The sequence below is a fragment of the Entelurus aequoreus genome, linkage group LG13, assembly GCF_033978785.1.
Source record: "Entelurus aequoreus isolate RoL-2023_Sb linkage group LG13, RoL_Eaeq_v1.1, whole genome shotgun sequence".
Taxonomy (NCBI): Eukaryota; Metazoa; Chordata; class Actinopteri; order Syngnathiformes; family Syngnathidae; genus Entelurus; species Entelurus aequoreus.
This window is the reverse complement of record NC_084743.1, coordinates 19,883,860-19,901,926: the sequence shown is the minus strand read 5'-3', so window position 1 is coordinate 19,901,926 and position 18,067 is coordinate 19,883,860. Positions and strand designations below refer to the sequence as shown.

General features: G+C 36.0%; 1 protein-coding gene across 7 annotated transcripts in view; it reads right to left on the bottom strand.

Moving 5' to 3' along the window:
• The window catches only part of tns1b (tensin 1b), a 395,112-nt gene that overhangs the window by 246,660 nt on the left and 130,385 nt on the right, over positions 1-18,067 (bottom strand). For all 7 annotated transcript variants that reach the window (XM_062067553.1, XM_062067556.1, XM_062067557.1 and 4 more), the window contains exon 3: positions 9,211-9,248. In XM_062067553.1, coding sequence (XP_061923537.1) covers positions 9,211-9,248 — 38 coding nt within the window. The remainder of the gene's footprint in view (positions 1-9,210; positions 9,249-18,067) is intronic.

Here is an 18,067-nt window from a genome sequence, read left to right as displayed (position 1 = left end):
TCACGTGAATGAGCTAAATAATATTATTTGATATTTTACAGTAATGTGTTAATAATTTTACACATAAGTCGCACTATGAAAAAAACTGCAACTTATAGTCCGAAAAATACGGTATTCCAAAAAATTGTTTTTTTAAAATAAAGATAAATACTTTACTTAAATATCTGCTTGACCTATGATTTATAAACAAATTATCAATCAAATTGTAGACTGTAAAATTGAAGGTCAAATTCCGCCGACTGAGTTTTTTTACTGTAAAATCAACGTTGGTACTGTTTTTTTTCCATATACAGCAAGACACTAAAACAAAAAAAACATTAAAACAACAAGATTTTACTGTAAAAAAAAAAAAAAAAAAAAATGGCAGCTCTGTTGCTTGAATTTTACCACTAAAAACAGTAGTATTGTTTCTCCATTCCATTCCATTCAATCCATGAATAAATGGAATAAATGGGAGACCGGGCTTTCTGCTCCGCCGCTCCGAGTCTGTGGAACGCTCTCCCTGACCACCTGAGGGCACCACAGACTGTGGATGCTTTTAAAAAAAAGGCTTAAAAACCCTTCTTTTTTATAAGTTGTAAAAAAAACCACTGCTTTTACTTTTAAATTCTGGTGACTGAGCTGCCAGTTTTTAATCTGCTTATGTAAAAAAATATATTGTTCATCTATTATATATATACACCTGTATATTCATATATTGCTCACTGGGCAACCGTAACTGCGATGTGGCCCTCAATGAAAATTAGTTTGACACCCCTGCCGTATTGGATCGGAAAGAAAATTAGTGGTATCGCACATCGCGACCCCGGTCCTTAGCTTTCTGAAAATGTGGCCCCCAAGACAACTTAGTTGAATATCCCTGCTGTATAACTAATGGATCCAACCCTGATGTACAATTACTGTATCAGTCAGTAATAGTGTTCATGTGGACTGATTACAAGTCTTATCTTGATATGGAGACATGCTGTAGAAGAGTTGTTATCAACAGGTAACATAACACAACACTAAGTCCGACAAATGATTCAGAAGAATTCACCCCCCGAGCTGATAGCGATCGAGTCCCTCTCCTAGTCACTCCCTTGTTTTTCATCTCTGCCTTGTTGGCAAATTGTTTCCTGTCAAGGATATGACATTTTCAGTTGAAATGTTTAGAGAAGGAAATGCTGCTGTGATTTTTTTGGAGGTGGAATGTTTCACTTTTGTATATATAGCCTCTGAGCCCCAGAGGTCTCATCGACGCCTCCCACAAACGTGGGCGGGCTCTAAATGTTCGTACTTTTTGGCGATCTGCTCTGCGGCTACAGAGGACATAGTGGCGGTAAATGCAGGGGTTAAGATGTTTGTAACCTCTAGGGCAGGGGTGTCCAAAGTGCGGCCCGGGGGTTCATTTGCGGCCCGCAGCTAATTGTTTACCGGCCCGCCACACATTCTGGAAATGCTATTGCTAAAAATGAAAATTAACATTAAAATAAGTGGAATGAGGTGAAATCTAACGAGAAAAAGTTGCAATGTTGACACAAAAGCTGCCATGCAGGCTGTTTTTTTTTCTTTTGTCTTTCTTCCTTTTTCTTTTTTTTGCCACTGCTCAAAAAAAAAAATAATGACAAAAAATCCATGTTATAATTCATTATTTTCAAAGCTCCAATTAGTTCAAATTTTTCACTTTTTTTTTCTTTTGTCTTTCTTTCTTTTTCTTTTTTTTGCCACTGCTCCAAAAAAAAATAATGACAAAAAATCCATGTTATAATTCATTATTTTCAAAGCTCCAATTAGTTCAAATTTTTCACTTTTTTTTTCTTTTGTCTTTCTTTCTTTTTCTTTTTTTTGCCACTGCTCCAAAAAAAAATAATGACAAAAAATCCATGTTATAATTCATTATTTTCAAAGATCCAATTAGTTCAAATTTTATGTGGTAAATATTGCATATATTGTGTAGTTGCCATAGAAAAACAAAGTTTTCTTTGACAAAAGAGCATAAAACAAACAAAATAATAGTTCAAACGTAAAATGGACAGATATATCTGAAGTAGATCTCGTAACTTAAGTGATGAAAGTAAAAATAAAAAAAAACTAATAAAAATGTATCACTTTATGAGTGGGGCACCTTTTGGATCCCAAATATATTTAGTGGTATTTTATTTATCTTTTCACTGTGATGACTCAAAAATATTAAATAATTAAAATCAATGGTGTCCTGCATTATTTATATTTTAGGGCTCTAATTACTAAATACTGCATATTTCAGTTTTACTATAAAAAACAAAGTTGTTTTTGACAGAAAAGCCATAAAACCTTTTTTTTTTTTAAGTTGATATAGAGATTTACTGGAAGCGTTAAATAAAAAATAATAATACAATTTAGACTTATTTTTAACATTTTAATAACTGAGACCCTTTATGGTCCCCGGGACTCCTAAAGGTAAAATAAATACAAAAAATCCATATATTTTGTTATGGTTTGAAATGAAAAATATCAAAATGGCCCCCACATGCTTTAATTTTTCCGTTTGCGGCTCTCAGTGGAAAAAGTTAGGACACCCCTGCTCTAGGGAAAATGTAAAACATGTGAAATATTTGGCTGTTCTAGTTTTTATTTTTTTAAATTTTTTATTAACTTTTTATTTGTATTTGTATTTATTTATTTATTTATTTTTTAATACACTGTAGCACTTTGAGGTTGTTACTCAATGTAAAGTGCTTTTTACAAATAAAATCTATTATTATTACTTTTAATTTGTTGCGGCTCCAGACAGATTTTGTTTTTTGTATTTTCGGTCCAATATGGCTCTTTCAAAGTTTTGGGTTGCTGACCCCCGGTTTAGTACAAGGAGCCTACTACGGTGTTACATTGTCCCCAGGATGTGATGGAAGTTTAGCGTGCGTGTCACCCCCATCTGTCAGAAACTGACAACATTCTAACGGAACCCTGATTATTTTAACAGATGAGTTTGAAATATGTTTGGACGCTCGTTTGTAGCTCGAAGAAATGACATCACCAGAACTCAACAGCTGTTGTCACAACAACTACAGTACGTCCTGCTGACAGAAGGAAAACATACAGTAGGACAGGCCTATAATAAGTATTATAAATAAATAAAGGCACATTCTGACATAAAACATATGGTATTCTAACACATTTGTTTATACTCGATCTGTAACACAACAGTGAATAAATAAATACATAATTAAATAGACAAATGATTAAGAATGAATAAAGTTATCATGAATAACTAGTTAAGTAATTTATGGTTCACATTATGAGATAATTAAGGTTTTCTCCTTTTTTAATAAGGTTCAAAATGCGTATCAGGATTTTCCCTCCTTGTACTTTGAGTTTGAACAGTTTCTCAATCTGGATCATTTTAGTACCATATTTTTCGGACTATAGAGCGCACCTGTGTATAAGCCGCACCCACAAAATTTTAGAAAAAAAAAAGTTTTCTATATATTATTCACACCAGACCATAAGCCGCAATATATATATATATATATATATATATATATATATATATATATATATATATATATATATATATATATATATATATATATATATATATATATATATATATATATATATATATATATATATATATATATATATGTATATATATATATATATATACAGTATATATATATATATATATATATATATATATATATATATATATATATATATATATATATATATATATATAGATTATTTACAGAGAAAAAATGTGTAAATGTTCATTTTCATACCTAATTGTTTCCAAACGGTGTTTGTAACACGGCAGTAAAACGGGTGTTTAAACAAAACAGAAGTCATCGTCGTGGACTCACTGACTACAGAATCGAAAAGTTAAAGTTAAAGTCCCAACGATTGTCACACACACACACTAGGTGTGGTGAAATGTGTCCTCTGCATTTGACCCATCCCCTTGTTCACCCCCTGTGAGGTTGAGAAAAAGTGTTTTGCATTCTTGAGTAGCAGGTTACAGTTTGCTTTGTATATTATTTCCAAATCATGAATTTCAATGTTTTGGATTCAATAAATAAAAGGTCTGAATGTTCTCTCAACATTATGCATTATTCTAACTGACCTCTTTTGTAACACGGTTAGTGAATGTAGCGTATACCTTTTGTAGTGGTTTCCCCATATTACGACACAGTAACCCAGATATGCTTTCCAGCTTTCAGTTGTTAAAGTTGTTGAGTTTTAATAAAATAAAGCAATGTGGCGAGAAATCCGTTTACCCATTTTGTTAGTGTCTACTGTTGGCCTGCCCTGCATGGCCGGAGCTTCAATGGTTTTTAGTACAGACTGCCAAGCACCACTGGCATTTCCTGCAAGTCAAACAGGGGGGTGGGCAAAGCTGGCAGCTGGCAATTATTTTAATGGAAACCAAATGAAGGCTGCTGTGTACTCTACAGTATGTACTGTAAGCAGGTGTATGCGTACAGTAGGTATGTGTTCTTCAACTTTTACATACACTTCTTCCAAAACTACACAAATCAAACGATGGCCTGATATCAGGGAGGTTCCGGTCAGGGTTTATAACTGCCGATTCCGATACCGATCATCCATAAGTGAAACCCGCCGATACCAATACTGATACCGATCACATGTATAAACTGTAATTTTTTTCATTGCATTTATGGTGAGTGCTTTTGACAGTTTAATAATATCAACACAATATTTAAAATTATTCCCTATTTTCTTTTATCACATACAAAAGGTTGAGCAAAACAAAGTCAATAGTACACAATAACTAGAATTTGCAATTCCGTGAGTGGAACTGAGTTGAGGGTGTGGATGTTGGAACGGTTCGAATCGGTTGAGAAATGTGGAATATGGAGAGTTTTGTATATTGCCCATTCATTTTTTTTATGGGGAAGAAATTTCTGGTAATCGGCAAATTTTCGGAACCGGGAAAGATGCTGGCTCGAATGTCCAGGGTGAGAGGGGTGTGTGGATGTTGGAACGGTTTAAATCGGATGAGAAAAGTGGGATATGCAGTAGATTGTGTAAGGCTCATTCATTGTCAATCTGGAGAAAATTCAGGGAAAACCGGGAATTTGGGAAAGGGAAAAAAATGTTTTGCGTGGATGGTTGATAGGTCGGAATCGGGTTTAAAAATGGCGCAACATTTTGAGAATGTGGGGCATTGTAGAACTGTGAATACGTCCATTCATTTGAATGGGGATTTCCTTAAAAAGTGGGTATTTTGGGAAAACCAGGAGTTTTTGAAAATATTGATACTACCACAATTGTCCTAGATGATAGGATATGATTTGAATTTTTGGAATCGATTGAAAAATGTTGACAAAGTAACAGTTTGAATTGAAAATGGGTATCAGAACAGAATCAGAATAGTTTTTATTGCCATTGTTTGAGAACGGGTTCACAAACTAGGAATTGTTCTTGGTGCAATTGTGCAACATAAAACACATATAACACAGAATAGGTAATACAAATATATTTCACAATTCCTGGAATTTCAGGAAAACCGGGAAATTGTACAGGGGAAAAAATTGAAGCTTTTGTTGCCCCAACTAAGAGGAATGTTTTGAAGGTGGAATGGTTCAAAAACGGTGGAAAAATGTGGACTTGGAAAACTTTCCAGGAAGAGGTGAAAATAGGGCTTTGGAAAACTGGGAATTCCTGGAATTTTTTGGAACATGGAAAATGGTAGTTTGATTGTCCAAGGTGAGTGGAGTGTGTGGATGTTGGTACGGTTCGAATTGGTTAAGAAATGTGGAATATGGAGAGTTTTGTATATTGCCCTTTCATTTTTTTCAAATTCCTGGTAATTCCGGGTAATCTGGGAATTTTTGGAACCGGGAAAGATGCTGGCTTGAATTTCCAGGGTGAGAGGAGTGTGTGGATGTTGGAACCGTTCAAATCGGATGAGAAATGTGGGATATGCAGTAGATTGTATAAGGCCCATTCATTGTCAATCTGGAGAAAATTCCGGGAAAATCGGGAATTTGGGTTAGGGACAACAAAGACTACTTTGGGACAAATTAAGATCCAGAACCTTATATTTTTGAGCCTGAATATAAAGAGGATGAGCTACAAGTTTTAGAAGCTTTGTGCTAAACAGATCCAGCTTTAGTGAAACACTAAGCATCATGTAGCAATACTGCTAAGTGCTAAACAAAATATACAAACTACGGAAATAATAAAACAATCTATTACTGTTCAATGTCTGCTCTCACTGGGATGCCGACTGATGGGATGTTTGTATCTTCCCGTTTAGATGAAGAATTAATCACAATCCTCATGAAGGTAAAAAATAAATAAATGTTCGCAAAACAGTGTTTTTTTGTGTCTTTCTCCCCATCTCACTAAGTTGAATATCAAAGTAATAACTAACTTCTCGGTTTATGTCCACATACTTCTACTATCCAGGTGAGACGCATGATTTATAACTTAGAATTCACTTTCACCAACTCAGAGGCTGCATCGTTAGCCACTTGCTGTATTTTACGAGTTAGAATGCATAAAACAAAGAATAAAGTGTTCTTGTTTTACGTAAGGATTGTGAATGATAGACAAAATTCCCCCAAAAGACAGCAGTTCCCCTTAAAGCAGAGCTGGGCAAATATTTTGCCTCGGGGGCCACATTGAGAGAAAAAATGTGTCTGGGGGGCCCATGTGTATGTGTGTGTGTATAAATGATATATACACAATTAGCTGTGTATATATAATTTTCTGGACAGTATGTGTGTTTGGTGTCCCTTTTTTCCAGGAACACTAATATCAAAAGTCACAATGTCCAATAGAGTTCTAAAATAGTTATGACAGACCATCGCAAAACAAAACGGAATGGAATTTTACATTTTTTTACTGAATAAGACAGCCAAAATGTACATTAAAATAAAGAAAGTGGGATTTGCAATATTAACTATGAACAGTAAAACACTGAATATTAACAACATTTGGACATCTCAGACCAGCTCCTCTTTTACAATCAAGCAAAACACAACCAAAATGTAACAAACAGCAAAATATGTATGCAAAGTGTAATAAACACCTACAATATGATATTTATCACTTTTATGCAAAAATTAGTTGTAAAAATCTGCTTCCGCATTTGTTTCTGACACAAGCTTTTCGGGCTGGCTGCTCTGAAAACAAACCCCGCCCACTCTGCTTTATTCCTGGTCTGAGCTGCTGTGAAGTAGATTACCGTAATAACTCCTATAACACCCAAAAGCACAGATTTCGACCATTGAAATACTTTCTATAGTTCAAGACTTACGGTCATTTAAAAACAGCACTTAAAAAACAACACTTCTCTTTTGTAAAGTACATTTGTACAGCCGATACGGGCATCTACATCAACAACAAGGACAAAAAAATAAAAAATAAAAAATATATATGTAAATAAAAAAAAATTATAAAAAAATAATAATTTTTAAAAAATACAAATGAAAAAATACAAATAAAAAAATAAAAAATAAAAATAAATTAAAAATTAAAAATTAAAAATTAAAAATTAAAAAATTTTAAATTATAAAATACAAAATAAAAAATAATAATAAAAAAAAATAAAAATAAAATATAATAAAAACAGCACTGAACATCATAATTGCGGCTACAGTTTTGATGATAAAGGGTCTAAAAAAAAGTATGTAAAACGTCCGGTCTTAATGGGCAGCATATTTTGCCCACTATGCTTTGTTCCTAGTCCGAACTGCTGTGATGTAGATTACCGTAATAACTCCTATAAAGCCCAAAAGCGCGGATTTCGACCATTGAAATACTTTCTATAGTCCAAGACTTACGGTCATTTAAAAACAGCACTTAAAAACAACACTTTTCTTTTATAAAGTACATTTGTACAGCCGATACGGGCATCTACATCAACAATATGATTTGCCTGAGAAGCTGGACAGGACAAAAAATAAAAAAATAAAAAATATATATATAAATAAACACAATTTTTAAAAAAAAATAATTTAAAAAAAAATACAAATAAAAAAATACAAATAAAAAAATTTAAAAATAAAATAAAAATAAAAATAAAAATAAAAATAAAAATAAAAATAAAAATAAAAATAAAAATAAAAATAAAAATACAAATACAAATAAAAAAATACATTAAAAAAAAAAAATAAATAAATATAAAATTTACATTTAAAAATGATAAAACACAAAATAAAAAATAATAATAAAATATAAAATATAATAAAAACAGCACTGAACATCATAATTGCGGCTACAGTTTTGATGATAAAGGTCTAAAAAAAAGTATGTAAAACGGGCAGCATATTTTGCTCACTCTGCTTTGTTCCTGGTACGAACTGCTGTGATGTAGATTACCGTAATAACTCCTATAACGCCCAAAAGCGCAGATTTCGACCATTGAAATACTTTCTATAGTCCAAGACTTACGGTCATTTAAAAACGGCACTTAAAAACAACACTTTTCTTTTGTAAAGTACATTTGTACAGCCGATACGGGCATCTACATCAACAATATGATTTGCCTGAGAAGCTGAACAGGACATATGTATATATATATATATATAATATAAATAAAATATACAAAAATACAAAAAAAAAATACAAAAATTTAAAATTTAAAATTAAAAATAAAAAAAATTTAAATTAAAAAATTTAAAATTTAAAAATGTAAATTAAAAAAATTAAAACATTTAAAATTAATAATTAAAAATACAAAATAAAAAAATACAAAATTTAAAATAATAATAAAAAATACAAAATTAAATAAAATAAAAACATAACTGATCATCATAATGGCGGCTACAGTTTTGATGTTAAAGTGCTAAAAAAAAGTATGTAAAACGTCCGGTGGGCCGGATTGAAAATCATAATGGTCCGCATATTTTGCCCAGGTCTGCCTTAAAGGCTTATAAGGTAAATGTTGCTTGTGTTGCCCTCTCTTGTGTTAATAAAACATGTTTTTTTTTTACATCATTTCATGGCTTTGTTTACACCAAATTACATACATTACTGATAGGAGTACCAATAAATATTGGTATCGACCAAGAATATCGGTATTAATGTCAACAAAATGCAAACAATATGCTTCCTCGCACAGCACAAAAGATTTTGCGGGACATAAAATGTCCAAAGTACAGCACCTGCATGCACACAAGCATTAATATGACGTCTCCTCAACTGTGACATTTTCCCTTCAACTGTTTGTGTGCGTCTTCGGGTCAATAACCTGTTTTAAGAAGTAAAAAAAAAACTTACCTTGGGTTCACATTTCTTGTGGCAAGCAACTCGACACACTAAGGAAGAAAAAAAAAAAAAGGGTAGAGAATGATTAACCCCGCATATCATAACAATCTTCCAAACAGGGAGGTCAATACAAGTGTTATACATGCACAACACATCTGACAGGCTGTATGAATTAATATACATTATGTAACATGCAATGAAGTCTGCTTTAAAAAGTGCCCTTTTTTTGTACAACTTGATTTATTTCCAATACTTAGATGTTTGTTCAAATTAACCTTAAGGCAATTTTACCCAGGAATGTCCTTGATATCTACAAAAATAAAAGCTCTGGTTTAAATCAACAGATGATGCACCGAGAACAGTAGAGTAGAGTATTTATGTCCCACAAGGTGCAAACTTTACTAATGTGCAACATAATCACGGTCTGGGGTGTACCTCGGTTTTAAGGTCACGGTTCATATTCGGTACAGTCCGTGACGAAAATGCAAACAGCTATTCAGGCTAACCCCCTCCAACCTCCGAGGACAAAGCTACAAAGCCGGGCTTTCTGCTCCGCCGCTCCCAGTCTGTGGATACTTTTAAAAAAGGCTTAAAAACCCTTCTTTTTAAAAAATCTTTTTTTTTTTTTAGATATATGCATACTAGTTTTAGCTATTTGGCTGTTCTAGTTTTTATTTGTATTTATTTTTTATTATCTTTTTATTTTTATTTTTATTTAATACACTGTAGCACTTTGAGGTTGTTTACTCAATGTAAAGTGCTTTTTTTTTTACAAATAAAATCTATTATCATTATTATTATTATTATTTAGAAATGAAACATACAAAAACTGCAATCTAATAGCAAGTTATTCTCCGATAAAAAAATATAAATACAGATAAAGCATTGTGATGATGTCGCATGTCGACGGTTTGTGTGAACGCAGGATGCAGAGAAGGTAGGCAGACTGCAACCAGGAGGTTGGGGAAATAACTTGACACGGGCAGCCACATTGAGAGAAAAAAAAATCACCTTTATTTTGTAATACAGAAATAATAATTTTCCAGGAGCGTCATTAGATCCAACATGTACAATAAGCCGAGTTACGGAGGAGGGAAGGCTGCTCAATTAGGAGTAGGGTTGCTATATGGTATAGGTATAGTACCGCGATACTAATAAATCATATTCGGTACTATACCGCCTCTGAAAAGTACGGGTCCACCCGCCCCTCAGTCGTCGTGACGTCATGACATTGCTGTTTTAAGAGCAGGGGAGCATGTTCGGCAGCGCACAATCACAGAGTACTTACAAACAGACAGTGTGTAGACAGAAAAGGGAGAACGGACGCATTTTGGCTTAAAAACTAACGATAAAGGTGAAGTTATAACACTGAAACGCCCAAAGAGGTGCTTCAAGACATGGCTAGCTAGTCCATTCGCAGTCGGCAGTGTTTTAGCTACTTCTAAATCACTAATCCTTGTCTCCATGGCGACAAATAAATTAAGTTTCTTACAAGTATCATTATCACTGCAGGATGAGGAATAGCTAAACATGCTTCACTACACACCGTAGCTCACTGGCATCATATGTATTGGTGGATCTACACCTAACATCAACTGTAATGATACCAAGTACAAGAGCGTATCTAGTTGATACTATGATGACGTCGATATTTTTTATTTTTTTTTAAATGTATATTATGTTTATAAACTCAGGAAATATGTCCCTGGACACATGAGGACTTTGAATATGACCAATGTATGATCCTGTAACGACTTGGTATCGGATTGATACCCAAATTTGTGGTATCATCCAAAACTAATGTAAAGTATCCAAACAACAGAAGAATAAGTGATTGTTAAATTTTAACAGAAGTGTAGACAGAACATGTTAGAAGAGAAAGTAAGCAGATATTAACAGTAAATGAACAAGTAGATTAATAATTCATTTTCTACCGCTTGTCCTTAATAATTTTGAGAAAATAATAGAATAATAAATGACACAATATGTTACTGCATATGTCAGCAGCTAAATTAGGAGCCTTTGTTTGTTTACTTACTAATAAAAGTATGTTCACTGCTTGCAATAAGAAACATATGTTTAATGTAACGTAAGATTTTTTGTTAAAATAAAGCCAATAATGCCATTTTTTGTGGTGCCCTTTATTTAGAAAAGTATCAAAATAATTTTGGTACCGGATATCAAAATATTGGTATCGGGACAACACTTGTTGGGAGTGTAAACTTGTTAATTCGACCCGGGTGTTTTGGGAGGCTCGTAACGTAGTTTTATGCCTCAAATTTAAAGCATAGACACATCTCATAAATACACGTAAGTTAAGGTACTCTTAAGTTGAGGTATTTATAAGCTTTGAAAGTTTCGTGTTATAACTGACCAATCAAATGAATGTTATATCAAATAATATGTTACATTTTATCCTTGGAATAAGCCGCAGGTCAAATAAAAAAAATACGCCCGGGTCGTGTTTTTGGCCCCGATGCTTTCTTTTCAGGAAGGTGCAACACTAACATTTTTTTAACAGCGTGAATTATTATTTTATCTTCAGGAAGTGGAAGTTCCTTCTAATAGTTCCAGCCCGTAGCCATGTTCTTCATCCCCTACTAAACAATGGCGACCCAACTGCTTTCTTCTTGTCCACATGTCGGGGCAAACTGCAAAAACTGAAATCTAAGTAAGATTAAATATCTCAAATAAGGGTGATATTTGCTTATTTTCTGTCTGATAAGATAATTCTTCTCACTAAGCAGATTTTATGTTAGAATGTTTTACTTGTTTTAAGTGTTTTGCTCCTAAATGATCTCAGTAAGATATTACAGCTTGTTGCTGAGATTTGATGACCTATATTGAGTAAAACATGCTTGAAACTATTTTTGTCCAAATGTCCAAAACACACCCAGCAATGGTGCACAGGAAGGCGGGGAAGAAGAGGGGAAAAAGTGGCCAAAATGGTCAAATGTCCCAATTTTGTCCAAAATACCTCCCCGGGTTCCAGTCCCACGAGTCCCGCCGCCGGCCGCGCAAGTCCTGGGATGCAGAAAATGTCCAAAACGCACCCAGCAAAGTCCCACGGGAAGTGGGGGAGAAAAGTGAGAAAAGTCGGCAAAAGTCCCCCGAAATGTTCAAAATACCTACCCAGGTTCGAGTCCCACAAGAACCGTCGCCGGCCGCACAAGTCCCGGGATGCAAAAAATGTCCAAAACGCACCCATCAAAGTCCCACGGGAAGTGGGGGAGAAAAGTGAGAAAAGTCGGCAAAAGTCCCCCAAAATGTTCAAAATACCTACCCAGGTTCGAGTCCCACAAGAACCGTCGCCGGCCGCACAAGTCCCGGGATGCAAAAAATGTCCAAAACGCACCCATCAAAGTCCCACGGGAAGTGGGGGAGAAAAGTGAGAAAAGTCGGCAAAAGTCCCCCAAAATGTTCAAAATACCTACCCAGGTTCGAGTCCCACAAGTCCCGCCGCCGGCCGCGCAAGTCCTGGGATGCAGAAAATGTCCAAAACGCACCCAGCAAAGTCCCACGGGAAGTGGGGGAGAAAAGTGAGAAAAGTCGGCAAAAGTCCCCCGAAATGTTCAAAATACCTACCCAGGTTCGAGTCCCACAAGAACCGTCGCCGGCCGCACAAGTCCCGGGATGCAAAAAATGTCCAAAACGCACCCATCAAAGTCCCACGGGAAGTGGGGGAGAAAAGTGAGAAAAGTCGGCAAAAGTCCCCCAAAATGTTCAAAATACCTACCCAGGTTCGAGTCCCACAAGAACCGTCGCCGGCCGCACAAGTCCCGGGATGCAAAAAATGTCCAAAACGCACCCATCAAAGTCCCACGGGAAGTGGGGGAGAAAAGTGAGAAAAGTCGGCAAAAGTCCCCCAAAATGTTCAAAATACCTACCCAGGTTCGAGTCCCACAAGTCCCGCCGCCGGCCGCGCAAGTCCTGGGATGCAGAAAATGTCCAAAACGCACCCAGCAAAGTCCCACGGGAAGTGGGGGAGAAAAGTGAGAAAAGTCGGCAAAAGTCCCCCAAAATGTTCAAAATACCTACCCAGGTTCAAGTCCCACAAGAACCGTCGCCGGCCGCACAAGTCCCGGGATGAAAAAAATGTCCAAAACGCACCCAGCAAAGTCCCACGGGAAGTGGGGGAGAAAAGTGAGAAAAGTCGGCAAAAGTCCCCGAAAATGTTCAAAATACCTACCCAGGTTCGAGTCCCACATGGAGTGCCACAAGTCTTAAGACTAGTGGCACTCGAACCCGGGTGTGATTTTTGAACATTTGACCAACTTTTCTCACTTTTCTCCCCGCCTTCCCGTGGGACAAATAAGGGTGATATTTGCTTATTTTCTGTCTGATAAGATAATTCTTCTCACTAAGCAGATTTTATGTTAGAGTGTTTTACTTGTTTTACGTGTTTTGCTCCTAAATGATCTTAGTAAGATACTACAGCTTGTTGCTGAGATTTTATGACCTATATTGAGTAAAACATGCTTGAAACTATTTTTGTCCAAATGACCAAAACACACCCAGCAATGGTGCACAGGAAGGCAGGGAAGAAGAGGGGAAAAGGCGCCCAAAATGGTCAAAAGTCCCAATTTTGTCCAAAATACCTCCCCGGGTTCCAGTCCCATGGGTCCCATCCTGGGATGCAAAAAATGTCCTAAACACACCCAGCAAAGTCCCACGGGAAGTGGGGTAGAAAAGTGAGAAAAGTCGGCAAAAGTCCCCGGAAATGTTCAAAATACCTACCCAGGTTCGAGTCCCACATGGAGTGCCACAAGTCTTAAGACTTGTGGCACTCGAACCCGGGTGTGATTTTTGAACATTTGACCAACTTTTCTCACTTTTCTCCCCGCCTTCCGTGGGACTTTGCTGGGCGCGTTTTGGACATTCTGGGCATCCCGGCCGGCGGCGGGACTTGTGGGACTCGAACCTGGGTAGGTATTTTGAAAAGTTTTGGGACTTTTACCCCCCCTCCCCGTGGGACTCGGCTGGGTGTGTTATGGACATTTTGGGCATCCCGGGACTTTATGTTAGAGTGTTTTACTTGTTTTAAGTGTTTTGGTCCTAAATGATCTCAGTAAGATATTACAGCTTGTTGCTGAGATTTGATGACCTATATTGAGTAAAACATGCTTGAAACTAGAATATCAACTGTTGCAAAACTGTGTCATCAACACTCACAAGTATAAAACTACTTTTTTAAAGTAATAATTTCTTACTTCAAGCATGAAAAAAAAAAATGATGCCGAGCGCATATCATTATGTCAAGATAATGGCACTAGCATTTACTTATTTAAGAATATTTTTTAACATAGGTCTCTTTTTTTTTCTACTAAGAAAAATGCACTTGTTATTAGTGAGAATATACTTATTTTAAGGTATTTTTGGGTTCATTGAGGTTAGCTAATTTTACTTGTTTTGGAAAGTTTTGACAAGCCAAATTTTCTTGTTCTATTGGCAGATAATTTTGCTAAGTTCAAATAAAATACCCCTCATTTTTGTATTTTTTTATTTGTTTTTGAACACTGACTTTTTGCAGTGTGCTGTGTAGAGTTCTCAAACATAAAAGGTTTATAGAATTCATATGCAGTTAATGCACCCCAAGGGTGTCCAAAGTGTGGCCCGCAGAAATGTGAAATGTTTTGGGGAAATTTTTTGCATGTATTGTTTACCCAATCAAACCTTTTTTTTTTTTTTTTTTTTTGAGACAAAGCATAAAATGAACAAAAAAAACATATAATCAATGAATAGATCTAAAGTTGATGTTGAGATCCAAGCATTGAAAGTAAAGGGGGAAAAAAAAGAAGTATTCTTAATACTTTTATGAGCAAATAAAATACCCAATTTTTTATTTTTTTTTTCTTGTTTTTGAACACTGAGTTTTTGCAGTGTATAATATCATATAATATATCAGTAATTATCATATACTGTACATATATTATGTAAATATTACATATCTGTTATATTTTATTATGCTACTACGGTACATTTTTTGTCTATTTTATACCTGCATTGTCCTTTCCATCCTTACACTTTCCATCCTTTGCAACTGAGCTACTGTGTGCACTGCAAAAAGTCAGTGATCAAAAACAAGAAAAAAAAATACAAAAATGAGGGGCATTTTATTTGAACTAAGCAAAATTATCTGCCAATAGAACAAGAAAATTTGGCTTGTCAAGACTTTCCAAAACAAGTAAAATTAGCTAACTTCAATGAACCCAAGAATACCTTAAAATAAGTATATTCTCACTAATAACAACTGTACTACTATATGAGTACGTATTTTCTATTGTTTCATTGAAAATAAAACAGCAAAGTCCATTTGGCTGTCATCTGTTTTTATTATGAGACACAATTGTGTCAAAGTCATGATTTTTTTTTTCATGTTTGAAATAAGAAATTATTAAAAAAGTAGTTTTATACTTGTGAGTGTTGATGACACAGCTTTGCATCACTTGATATTCTAGTTTCAAGCATGTTTTACTCAATATACAGTAGGTCATAACATCTCAGCAACAAGCTGTAATATCTTACTGAGATCATTTAGGACCAAAACACTTAAAATAAGTAAAACACTAACAAAAAAATCTTATGTATGGCCGCGTAAGTCCCGGGATGTCCAAAATGTCCATAACACACCCAGCCGAGTCCCACGGGGAGGGGGGGTAAAAGTTGGGAAAGTTGGCAAAAGTCCCAAAAATGTTCATAATACCTACCCAGGTTCGAGTCCCACAAGTCCCGCCGCCGGGCGGGATGCCCAAAATATCCAAAACGCGCCCAGCAAAGTCCCACGGGAAGGCGGGGAGAAAAGTGAGAAAAGTTGGAAAAATGTTCAAAAATCACACCCGGCACTCCATGTGGGACTCGAACCTGGGTAGGTATTTTGAACATTTTTGGGACTTTTGCCGACTTTTCCAACTTTTATCCCCCCTCTCCGTGGGACTTTGCTGGGCGGGTTTTGGAAATTTTTGGAATCCCAGGACTTGTGCGGCGGGACTTGTGGGACTCGAACCTGGGTAGGTATTTAGAAAATTTTTGGGGACTTTTGCCGACTTTTCTCACTTTTCTCCCCCACTTCCCGTGGGACTTTGATGGGTGCGTTTTGGACATTTTTTGCATCCCGGGACTTGTGCGGCCGGCGACGGGACTTGTGGGACTCGAACCTGGGTAGGTATTTTGAACATTTTGGGGGACTTTTGCCGACTTTTCTCACTTTTCTCCCCCACTTCCCGTGGGACTTTGATGGGTGCGTTTTGGACATTTTTTGCATCCCGGGACTTGTGCAGCCGGCGACGGGACTTGTGGGACTCGAACCTGGGTAGGTATTTTGAACATTTTGGGGGACTTTTGCCGACTTTTCTCACTTTTCTCCCCCACTTCCCGTGGGACTTTGCTGGGTGCGTTTTGGACATTTTCTGCATCCCAGGACTTGCGCGGCCGGCGGCGGGACTTGTGGGACTCGAACCTGGGTAGGTATTTTGAACATTTTGGGGGACTTTTGCCGACTTTTCTCACTTTTCTCCCCCACTTCCAGTGGGACTTTGCTGGGTGCGTTTTGGACATTTTTTGCATCCCGGGACTTGTGCGGCCGGCGGCGGGACTCGTGGGACTGGAACCCGGGGAGGTATTTTGGACAAAATTGGGACTTTTGACCATTTTGGCCACTTTTTCCCCTCGTCTTTCCCGCCTTCCTGTGCACCATTGCTGGGTGTGTTATTAGACATTTGGACAAAAGTAGTTTCAAGCATGTTTTACTCAATATAGGTCATAAAATCTCAGCAACAAGCTGTAATATCTTACTGAGATCATTTAGGACCAAAACCCTTAAAACAAGTAAATCACTCTCACATAAAATCTGCCTATCCAATCCAATCCACTTTATTTATATAGCACATTTACACAACAAGAATGTTTCCAAAGTGCTGCACAGCCATGTTAAAAACAATATTAAAAACAATATTATGCTACACCAATGACTGAATAAAAACAAAGAATAAATGAATAGAAAACCAATACAGAGACTATATTAAAAAAAAAAATAATTTAAATTTAAAAAAAATAATTAAAAAAATAAAAATGATTAAAAACGATTTTAAAGGGTAAAACCAATTAAAACAGTAAAATAGACATCAAAATTTATTTTTAAAAAAAACACACAAGACAACAGAGGACAGAAGACCACATAACTCACGCAGTGTTAAAAGCCAAAGAATAAAAGTGGGTCTTAGTGAGAAGAATTATCTTATCAGACAGAAAATAAGCAAATATCACCCTTATTTGAGATATTTCATCTTTCTTAGATTTCAGTTTTTGCAGTGTGTGTGGAACAATTTCCCTTGTGGATCATTAAAGTTTGTCTAAGTTTAAGTCTAAGTCTAAAAAAAAAAGTGCAATTCCCCTTTAAACTCTTTAACCTGCACGTTGCCGTCCATCTCTGCACCCTGGGGTCACGACAGTATATACCGTTACACCACTAGTATACAATATGGATTTATTTACGACTTTTAAACAAGTTGAAAAACGTATTCGGGTGTTACCATTTAGTGGTCAATTGTACGGAATATGTACTGTACTGTGCAATCTACTAATAAAAGTCTCAATCAATCAATCAAAAATGTAGATATGTACCACGTCTGTGGTAGCTGTTGCTGATATGAATATATGAATGCATTTTTATTGTGTTGAAATGTATGAGCGTGTTTATCATTATCTGGGAGCATGCAGAAAACCCAGCCAGCATTCAAAATGTGATAAAAGGCTTTGCTCCTCTTGGATTTCAACACATAATTTGCAGATTCCCCTTTTCAGCTTGGAGCCCCCTCTTTGGACTCCCACCGGGTCTACAAATGAGGGTCAATAGGGGAGCGCCTGGACCAGC